Source organism: Acyrthosiphon pisum, chromosome A1 (assembly GCF_005508785.2).
Source record: "Acyrthosiphon pisum isolate AL4f chromosome A1, pea_aphid_22Mar2018_4r6ur, whole genome shotgun sequence".
Taxonomy (NCBI): Eukaryota; Metazoa; Arthropoda; class Insecta; order Hemiptera; family Aphididae; genus Acyrthosiphon; species Acyrthosiphon pisum.
In genome coordinates, this window is record NC_042494.1 from 28,545,399 (window position 1) to 28,556,881 (window position 11,483).

An 11,483-nucleotide genomic window follows, 5' to 3' on the forward strand; every position below is an offset into this window, starting at 1 on the left:
TACGAGAACCTAATATCATTGATTATAATAGTAATGATAATTGAATGTATCTGACAAACTGTGGTCTGTGATAAGGGTACAATATATTTATTTTTTTCGATTTACCAGACCCGACAAAATTGTATTGTATTGTTTTATAATTTACAAGACGTGTATAATACCCCACGTCCACGCCTCCTGCCGAAGACCAAACAGTCGGCGTATTATTTTCTATTTAGAGCTCAATAAGAAGTAACATCGATGTTGGGAATATTTCTCGAAAACATGTAGGTATATATTTATTAATAGAACAAATCGGTTCTGGAATATCGTTTGTCTGTATTTTATTGTTATCAACTCGATTTCATCCATTGTCCGTCTTGACGGTAATCGCTAGTCACTAAAAGAAAAACATTACCGATGTATAAATGTATTTGTGAATTGTACACAATCAGTGTTGTACATCATTCTCATATTTCGCTAATCTGCCTAGTGCCTACTACAGTTTTACTCTACTAGCCAGTTTACTCACTACACGAGTTTATTGTTGTCGTCGTGTACTCGTGTTTTTGTGTATTGTGTTTATATGCGACTCGATGTCTCTATCTTGTTTGGCGTGTGTCGTGTATACAACGTGCTGAAGTTGAATATCGTTTACACTCTCGCGTTACATTAATACTCATTGAACGCAACGTTGTATTCCGCTACAGTTGTGGAAATTTTTCTGTCTACTGTTGTTTATCGTCCTCGTGATTAATGGTATAGGTATGTACATACATGATACATGGAATATATTGTATTGGAATATTATTCTAACTGTCCTGAAAATTGTTGCTGTTTGCAATTATTTATAATATGACAATTAATATTATATTTATTTAATAGTTTTTATTGTCGTTAAATATTATTGCACATTGGTGAATATATTATTTTAAAGTGTATTCGTATACAAACCGCGAGTACGTATTTATTATTTATTTTATAATTTTAATTTCTATATTATAATGTACCTAATATAAATAAAAAAGATAAATATCCTTACCGAATAGAATTCATTTAATAATCTCACTCAAATTATTTAATTACAATTTTATTTTCATTTTTTTAGTATATTATTATATTATTATATTACTATATTGGCTGTTGTCATTACCTAAAATACTAAAGACTGTCCGCGATTTTAATTCTTTCTAGGTGAAGAGGTGACCGTTAAAAGTGTCGTACAATTAAAAAAATTTACGTTTGAGTGATGGCACTAAATAAGTTTTTTATCTGAATTTTCCGATACTGAAAAAATGTTAATAAAATAAAATCACACCAAAAACTAATATAATATTAAACTTTGATGAGGACTTCTTTTATCTTAAGAATATTCAAATATTTCTAAAAATAGTAGAATTATTAAATACTCTTAAAATAAAATATTTACTGTATAAGTAGGTACATAATTGTACATAATATTTGAAGTATTATTGTAATTTGTAATTATTAAACATCTGTAAAAAATGTTTCAATAAAAGTGTACCTGATAAAAGATCATTAAATCAAATTTATAGTGTTATGATTTACGAAATTAGACATTGTATTGAATAATTATTTCGATTGAATTTAGATAATTTGAATCATATATTATTTATCGTTAGATAATATATAGGTATGTGAAATAACAGGTGGCCTAAGTATTCGGTGTAAAACGTTACTGACGATACTATTGAACTTAATTACTATTCTTGTACACAGCGTTGTTCCCAATACTCCTACTTCCGTGATTTCCGGCTAAATTAAATACATTTTTTTCTTTCTTTCTTTAGTCACCGTAGTGGTGAGGGGCCTCTTGATCTTGAACTAATTATCTATATTTGCGGGTTCGATACGATTATGTTTTAAAAGATGATACAGATAATATTATAGTTGCGGATTTCGGATGCAACTATCTTGTTAAAATTAAACGTTTCAATATCCTTTGTAAAAATGTTGGTTATAAATAAATTATAACTGTAAATACCTACAAGTACATTTTGTAATTTTATTTCATTATCCAAGATCCGTTACCCACACACTGAGATAGTGGTGAAATGAAGCCGTTTACACAATTTACCGCCATCACCTAAACAATAGAATTTTACCGCCATCACCTAAACAATAGAATTTTACCGCCACCACTGCACAACGTTTGTTTGTCCACAAAAATACGCTCTACGGGAACACTGATAACTTGGTAATTTGATTTTACTAAATATAGAGGGTAATATTCTACATACTCCGTTTTCAATTTTTTAATCTCAAACTTAATACCTCGCTTTATACGTTCGTCTTCCAAAATAATACAATTTTAAGGGTTTTTTACAAATTGTATTTCTCATATCATTATTTGAAATAAAATAAAATATCGGAGTTCAATGCGGCTCATAGGAAGTCTTCTTCTTTCAGATAAAAAAATAATTATCAAAATCTGACAATTCTACAAGGCCTGAGAATTAATCCAGTGAATGCATTTTTTTCCCATAACCGTAGTGATAACCCCTCTAAATAGGTATCGGGCAGTAGATTAGTGGAAAAGTATTATAATTAAGGTGGCAATTAAATATTAAATATAATTTAAACATTTTATAAAATTACGGAAAATTGAAAAACCGGCACCGGCACAGTATTTAATACGGTATCAAAATCCCTACAAGTATAATATTATTATATAGTGTTGTATTTTCAGTAGGTGTATAATATACTAATATTTAATTATTTTAAATATTGAACCGAGTATTAAATTTATATTTTATAGTTTTTGTTACTGATATTTTATTAAGCGTACGATTCAGATATAAATTCAATACTTAATATATTTTGCCATTTTGTGTACGACTGTATAGACTGCAATATACATTGCAGACGTAAACATGAAATATTATCAACAAACGTTTTAATGTCGAGTTCTAAATTGCAAGTCGAAGATAAAGTCATATATTTTAATTTGAATACCGCCCGCCCTTATCCCATTATCTTTTTCAGATCGGTGTTCAAAGCCCCCGCCACTAACCTTCTCTAATCCAGTTTACGCGCCCCTTTACGAGCGCGTTCGTGACTTCCTCTTCCTTCTCGCTCAGAATGTACTTTTGTTGACGAAGGATATCCTTTATTGGATTTTAACTCCAATCAATGCTGTAAGGTTCCTTCCATAGTTCATTAGTTCCATATTTAGGTAATTATCGTCTTCATTGGGATCTACGTTTGGGTGAAATCATTTGAATTTAGGCTCGGATTGTTATCATCAGGTTGCGTGGAGGTATATCACAGGTAGTTTCGGAAAAAGTACCTCGGCCACCGTTTCAAAAACTACCACGTCATGTATTTGATTATTATTGGCTCTTTTGGCGCTGACATTTTTGTTTTTATCATCTAATGTTTGATGGAGAGTATGCATTAACCTCGTATATTTCGACCAGGTTTAGGGTCTTGGGTGCTAGTTAGGTTTACAGATGGAACACTGAATTCAGTGTTCAGAACGTTCACGTTTTTTGAAAAAATGAATGCGTTAATTCTGTCGTAATTTAAAATGTTTTGAATTGTGTGTTTACAATCGTGGAAATTACAATATTATTATTATTGTTTTATATCGAGCCTAGCCCAGTCTTTTTTTCCGGGGGTTCAAATTAAAAATTATGTCTCGCAAGAATTTTGAAAGCCATTAGGTACGTGTGTATGTGTAGGTAAACTGAGCTATGTAGAAAACAATATATAAATTAACTAGGTAAACAAATAATTGGTAATATACTATTTTTTGAGGTATAATTCAAATTTTCAGTTATTCCAACAGCTGATTCTTTTTTGATAGAAAAACAAAGTTTTTGTCGTTCTTGTAGTTTTGAATTATTGACATCTTTCATTAAAGCTTATTTATCTTTAGCTTTACGCGTTTAATATTTGGTTCTTATATTTGTAGACCTCATTTTAACTCGTTGACTGCCATGTGGTCACCGGCGGTCATTTGTAAATTTCAAATTGTATGTTTTTGTGACCACCGGCAGCCACAGTTGATCATTACTACCACGCCACATGACCGCCGGCAGTCATAAATGAATATGGTTTTATATTATTAACTTTTCCATGGCGCTACAATAATGCACCAAAAAAAGCGCTGTGACGTAGCGGGAATCATCACACATTTTTTGATGTAATAAATGTATTTTTAAAATTTTTTTATATTTTTTAAACATTTTTTAAATACATAGTATAACATAAAAATTTGGAATGATACTGAAATATATACTTGGCGTACTGATGATACATATTGTGTACTTAACACCGGCCACTGGCGGTTAACGTGTTAAGTAAAGCTTCAAAAACTAGAGTGAGTAGAATATCTATCGCAATTGTAGCCATTCTACTAAATTCACAGAGTCACTCTCTTGTCATTTGGTTTACCTAGTCCGATTGTAACCTTTCTTATCTTGTAAACTCATTGTGATATTTTGTAATCATTATAAATGTAATGATATCTTTTATTTTTTATCAATCAACCAAAAAATAAAATTATTTATATCCAGAATATACCCGCAACAAAAAAATATCTACCTAAAACTTTCATTGTAGTGTGGTCTTTATTCAATAATTAGGGCCTTGAGTGTAAGGGTGCCTGGGTAACCGCTGTGCCTCGCATATGATCATAAACCTTATATTACGTTTATGCTTATGATAGACCTTATTATAAGCCTAAACTATCAACGTAACCTTTCAATTTTATACTGATTCAGTTCTGAATTATTCTTTTTAGTGAATCGTTCAATTGAACTAGTTTGTTTGTTAACGACACGATTCTAGTTCAGCCCCAGTACATAGTGTTATTGGAAGTACAGAGAATGGTGGTTTAATTTTTATAGATTGACAATATATAATACTTTTATTAAATTTGTCAATTTTATTTTATTATAAATTTACTTCCAGTATTAGTAGAATTGTATATTATGACCTTTAAATATTTAAATCGACTGATGTTTTGACATGAACCTTATAATAAGATGTATGACAAACTATTCAACACCAGTTAGCTCACACCTCTTATACATGAACAAAATTAAATATAATAATTAACAAATAACTTCCTTTAATAATAACTATAATAAGTAAAATTGATGAATTCTGATTGTATTGTATGGTGTTTTGAACTAATCAGTAGGTACATAAATTAAAATTCATTTTTTGAATTTAAATTAGCTCACATTCAGTCAGTTTTGGATTTAAAATATAAGATAATAAAATTACTAAAATGTATAGAATAAAATAAATTAAAATATGATAATAATTAAAAAAAAAATAATAAAGTTGTGGTTTGCATGACGTGTAGAATACACGAGTAAAACAAATTGTAAGCCAGAAAAATTGATGGTCCAGTAAATTACTGTCCTGAAATACAAATTCAAAAATATGAACAAGGTATACAGTTATTCCCTTTTCTGTGTGATAAAATTCTTATTGCATAAGTTATATACCTTAAAAACTATGTGTTAAAATTTCTATTTCTATACTTATATTAAACATTTTAAGTTCTGCTTATCTGATTATCAATTAACTGGTATAAATTATGATTCTCATTTGAAAGAAAGAAGTTGAGGTTCACTCAGGGCACTCCCTGGCACTCCTTAAATATGTTATAAAAAATCTTAATATACTTAAAAATTTTAATTATCCTGAATAAATTGTTTATTAAAATATAAAAATATGATGGCAAGCTGCCCAAACATGCTTGGTGAATTGCCTTATATATTATCATTTATCGTTATTTGTTTAATATTATATGAGGTATAAAATTTTTATTTTTCTTTTTAGGTTTCAAGTCTACGTATTATATTTGTGCAGATATTATAATGTTAAACTCGCAAATTTATCAATATTTATAATAGCATTTAATTTATAATGGCTGATAGAAAGAGAGAACGATCAATATCAGAATCTGAATATGAGTACAATGTAAGTAATTTTTTTTTTTAATATGTTAGGTAAATTATTTTTATGTGTTACAAAAATATTGGTTTTAGTTAAAATGTATGATATTCTAATAATTAATGAAACAGTTTGAAAAATAAATAATTTTCATCTAAAAAAATTCAGTAGGGTATTTTAAAAATTTAAGTTTTTAATAATATGGTGTTTCTTAAAGAGCACAATGACAATAATTTTAACATATGCTCTGAATTACACATATTATACAGATTTCATACCTAACTAATTTACTAGATATTTAACATTTCTCTAATATTTAATTGAGTCATAATATATTGTATTATATTTTTATAATCAATAACTTAAATAACTTTATAAAAAAAAAGCTTACTTTCTTTTAATTGATTTTATGTAAGAACTTAAAAGTATTTATTTATTTTTGTTAATGATAATCATTATTTGTTTATTTTATCTTTGAAAATAAAGGATCAAACTGCTTGTGAAACATCTACAAATAAAAGATCTCTTTACAAGTCAAATGCTCTATGCAAAAGGTTAGTCTTATATTGTTTCCTAACTATTGATTTTAAAATATCTGTATTGTAATTTTAATATTATTTAATTTGTAGAACCTCTGAACAATCCTTAAGTGATGTGATTCAAAAACTCACTCAGCAGATTGAACACATTGAAAAAAATTTTGCAAAATGTCAGAATGTCACAAAAAATACTAAAGTGTAATTTCATTTATATTTTTATTTTAAATTAAATATGACCATAAACATTATTTGAAAGAGATTTAAATCTTTACTTTTAACACAATATCTTTTATTGTTATGTGAATATATTTAACTTTATGAATGAACCAGAAATTAATTTTTGGTTTAAAATACATAACAGTAATAAATATTTGTAATTTTAATAAATTAAATTATAAAATTATTTTTTTTACCATAATTCTAGGAATGATATTAGCTGTGATGATGAACTTATATATCAGCCACCCAACAAAATAATTAAATATGATAATGATATAATAAGTGCAAACTTTTGTAACTCGGATGAAAATAGTATTGGGTAATTATATTAATAATTTATAATTGATTACATGTAAACATTTTATTTTGCTTTAGTCATAAACAGGGCACCAATTTTATAGTATTATTATAAAATATATCGACATGCGCATCGAATAAGGCAGTAACTCAATTTTCCAACATTTTTTTTTTTTCTATAGGGTATCATATTTTTTCTGGAAGTCCAACGAAGACAGCAGTAACTGCATTTTATTGCATACGTTCTACACAATAAAATAGAGTTACTGCTGTCTTCGTTGGACTACCAGAAAAAAAAAAAATATTGGAAAATTGAGTTACTGCCTATTATTCGTTGCACATGTCAATATTTACTTATAGCAAAAAAGCTAAACCATAATTGTTTTATGTAACAATGATTCCAAATAAAAAATCTTATAGTGTTAAGTTTTGTTTATTCTAAGATTTTTAGTACGGTTTCTGCTAAGTTGTGTATAAAATTAGATTTATTTTATGTTTTTCTTAAATTGTAGTTTGAAAACTAAGTTAATATAGAAAAAAATAAACAGATAACAAATTAACCTGTTTCTGTGTTAACTGATTTGTTTTTAAGGTTAATTCGAGTTAATAAATTATTTAATTTTTTTTATATGATAATGTAAAACTATAATGTAATATACCTAAAAAAGTAATAATATTAATAATTAAAAAAAAAAATGTTGAAAGGTAACTTACATTGTAAAAGTTACAATTAAGATTATTATCATTGTTGAATTAATTCTTAAAGGTCCACCAACAAAATTGACCCAACAAATCATGTCAATAAAAAAATTAAATTGGACAAAAATTTAATTTTTCAAAAAGATGTTGATGATTTAGAAAGGTAATTTTTTATTTTATTACTAATTATTATGAGAGTTGGTTCTTAATGTAAATTACAAATTTTTGTAGAGATTCTAAAAGTCTTACTAATGAAGAAGTGGAAACGTTATTAGAGTTATCACACAAAATTGATGATAAAATCATTTATGAAGACAACACTTGCATCAAAACTCACAATGTCCAAACAATTGAGAAGTAACATAACTATTTTATTTTATTTTTATGTATAAGTTATTCAAAATATATAATCGGTAACAACATAATAACTTCTCAGACCCTTTGAATGATGACATTATATTGAACAAAGTTTAAAATTATAATTTCACAAACATATGTAATATAATATTAGCATAACAAACTTATTGAAATAATAATAATATTAATAACAACATGATATAATATATTATAGTGTTTAAATTGAAAAAAAAATCAGAACTCAATAATATAAAACAATTTTGCAAAAATACATGCGCAATACAATTTAAAACAGATGGATAAAGCTATGTTTAACGGATGGTGTCATGTGGGTTACTGTAATGTATATATTAAATTTGAATTCAATGATATACAATCATTGTATACAAAAAAAATTCTGAGCAAAGACAGTCTATCAACCTATATTACAAAGCATCTTTTATGATATTATTAATAGTTATTATTATTCAAAGTAATTTATTTTACTATTAGTAATACAGTAAGTTGAATTCATTTTTGCCGAAAACATGGCATTTCAAAATGTCATTATGTGTATAAAACATATAAATAAACAAGTTTCAAGTACCTACAATTACAAATAATATTTTAAAATTGTAATAACAATTAACAACAACATAACTAAAAACCTTATTCTTAGTTTAAATATCTATTTTTGATTGAATTTGAACTTGTCTATAGAAAAAAATCTGAATTTATATATTTTTTTGTTTACAGTATGGACTAGTTAAGAGAATCCATTTCTTGAAATTTTAATATCCTTAGTTATTAAAATTGAACATTTTTAGAATTTATAACTGTAATATATTTTGCAAATTTCTGCGATTTCGATGAATTTTTAAAAAAATTGAATTTTACATGCTTATAAAAAGAATGCTCCACTTTACTTTTGCATTACACTATTAACAACTTATTAACGTTGTATTACATTTTGTAGCTTTTTGAGAAAACAAATTAAACAAAAACATTTTTTATCAAAATGTTTAAAATTTAAACTAGAAAAAAGTCAAAAATCATAAATCATAAATAACTCAAAAAGATACAAAACATTTTAAAAATTATTTGTATACAAAATTATATAATAAACATTTGGTTAATATTTCAAATGTCTACGATTATTCCTTTTTTGATAAAAATAATGTAGTATATAATATATACTATTATATAATATTATTGTAATCAAAACCAATTTTGTCAAAAACTGATTTCACGTAAATGTCCCGATTTTCCTTAATTGTTATTTTATTTTTCGTATGTTTTTGAAAAGTATTGGGAATTTTCAATTTTATAATACCCATGAATAATATTTTTAATTACAACAAAATAACTAAAATCTCCGTTTAAATATCTAATCTCGCCAAAATTTAAACTTAAATATCAATAGGTAACAAAAATAGATTTTAGATTTTTTATCGGTATGAACTATTTATAAGCATTGTTGCTTTAAATATTCAATCTTAAGAATAATAATAAAAAAAATGTAGGTAAGTGGATGTCACTTTACTGTACAGTAGGTTACAAGCGGGGCACTGTAAAGGATGGTGTTGAATTCAATGATATAATATCATTGTATAAGAAAAACAATTCTGAGCGAAAACGGTCAGTCAGCCTATGATATTACCAAGTATATTTGATAATATTATTGTGAATAAAGTAATTTATATATAACCTATTAACATGGAATATTGTTTTAAATTTTCAATCCTTAGCTTTAAAAGTTGAACATTTTATTAATTTTTAACTACAAAATAGTTATTACATTTTAAATTTGTTAAATTTTGTCAAAATTCTAACTTTCAATGCTTAAAAAAAAAATTGTGCCTATTGAGCCTGGCATTAAATTTTCACGCTTTTTTAACCTACAATAAAATATTATTGATATTTATAGAAAAAAAACTAAAAAAGTTGAAAACTGACAATGTCCGTAAATAGCTCATGACTTGTCTGCATCATTTCTCATGATTTTGTTATTTTGTTGTTTACAATTAATTTCCTATACACCATTACATTTTGAAAATATTTTGACTGAACTGCTTGCGGATAATTTCAAATTTCAATTTTTTTTTATTTTTTTTTTCTACAAATATCAATTAAATTGCATTTGTTGTGCCAAAAAGCATGGAAATTTAATACAAGGCTCCTCATATATTGCTACAATAGCAGTTGAAAAATGTTAAAAATACACAGGCACATTTTTATCAAACTTAAAATGTAATAACTATTTTGTAGTTAAAAATTAATAAAATGTTCAACATCTATCGTTAATGATTGAAAATTTAAAACAAGGTTCCACGTAAATAGGTTATATATAAATTACTTTATTCATCTTAATATCACCAAATATACTTGGTAATATCATAGGTTGACTGACTGTTTTTGCTCAGAGTCATTTTTCTTATACAATGATATTATAGCATTGAATTTAAACAGCAGAGCAACATCCATCTTTTTAAAATGATATCAATAAAAAAAGTATTGGGTAAAAAGAAGTTAACATGTTTAAATTGTGGGCAAGTGCCATATCAATAACAGATATTTATTATACAGATCTCCTAAAATTATAATATTTAAATATTGGAATAATCTTAGGTTTTATGTCTTCTGAAACAAATGGTATAGTCCTGATTTTGAATAATGAGTAGCTTTCTAAATTAAATGCTATTGTATGATATTCCCATGATTACTATTAGTAATTAATATTGATAATTATAAATATAATTTATGTTAAAATAGTTATATACTAATCATTCCTTCCATTATTTTTAGTAGTGATTCAGTAAAATTTCTAGACCAAGCAGACAATTTTAATACAACAATGGAACATGTATTTAACGAATCAATGTTGAATAATAATAATATTAGTTTTTCTACTGAAGATCAAAGGTAGGAACAGATTTTGTGAAATCGTAAACTGAGTATTATGTAAAAATTTAATATTGAATATTTGATCAACAGCATTGCACAAAGTAATGATTTTTTTGAAAACAGCATAAACAAAAGTGCTGAGTTTATGAATATTGGTGATATCATACTTATGTCTGAAACTTGTGAAAATAACAATGAAAGGTAACATTACAATTGAATATTAATATTTTCATAAGTATTTGTATTTAATTCTTGTTATAGTATTGATCAAGATGGTTTGTTGGACTTGACCAAATGTGAAAATGATGAAAATATTTTGGATCTTGACAAATGTAGAAATGTAACTAACGAGAGCATAAACTGTACAACGTAAGAACAAATTATTTTTAATTGTTGCAATAATACTTAATGTTCAAATAATTGATACTTTTGCAATGTCTATAAAATAAAAAATATTGCAGTAGTTTAAAAATACTAACAATCGAAGAAGAGGAAATGCTTACAAAAAAACTGGTTAACAATGAGGATGACGAGTTAGGCATAGGAACAGATTGTACAGACAAAACGACTGGGTCC

General features: G+C 26.1%; 1 protein-coding gene across 6 annotated transcripts in view; it reads left to right on the forward strand.

The window, feature by feature from the left end:
- The first annotated feature begins 424 nt into the window (after positions 1–424).
- LOC100159378 (putative uncharacterized protein DDB_G0282133) overlaps positions 425–11,483 on the forward strand; it is a 30,131-nt gene continuing 19,072 nt past the window's right edge. For 3 of the 6 annotated variants that reach the window (XM_016803176.2, XM_016803181.2, XM_016803182.2), the window contains exons 1-10: positions 425–744; positions 5,800–5,940; positions 6,400–6,467; positions 6,543–6,650; positions 6,877–6,990; positions 7,735–7,830; positions 7,899–8,024; positions 10,809–10,925; positions 10,998–11,108; positions 11,169–11,276. In XM_016803176.2, the coding sequence (XP_016658665.1) occupies positions 5,887–5,940; positions 6,400–6,467; positions 6,543–6,650; positions 6,877–6,990; positions 7,735–7,830; positions 7,899–8,024; positions 10,809–10,925; positions 10,998–11,108; positions 11,169–11,276 (902 nt within the window). In that variant the 5' untranslated portion in view covers positions 425–744; positions 5,800–5,886. The remainder of the gene's footprint in view (positions 745–5,799; positions 5,941–6,399; positions 6,468–6,542; positions 6,651–6,876; positions 6,991–7,734; positions 7,831–7,898; positions 8,025–10,808; positions 10,926–10,997; positions 11,109–11,168; positions 11,277–11,483) is intronic. The other 3 variants (XM_016803178.2, XM_016803183.2, XM_016803186.2) reach the window with 3 other exon arrangements.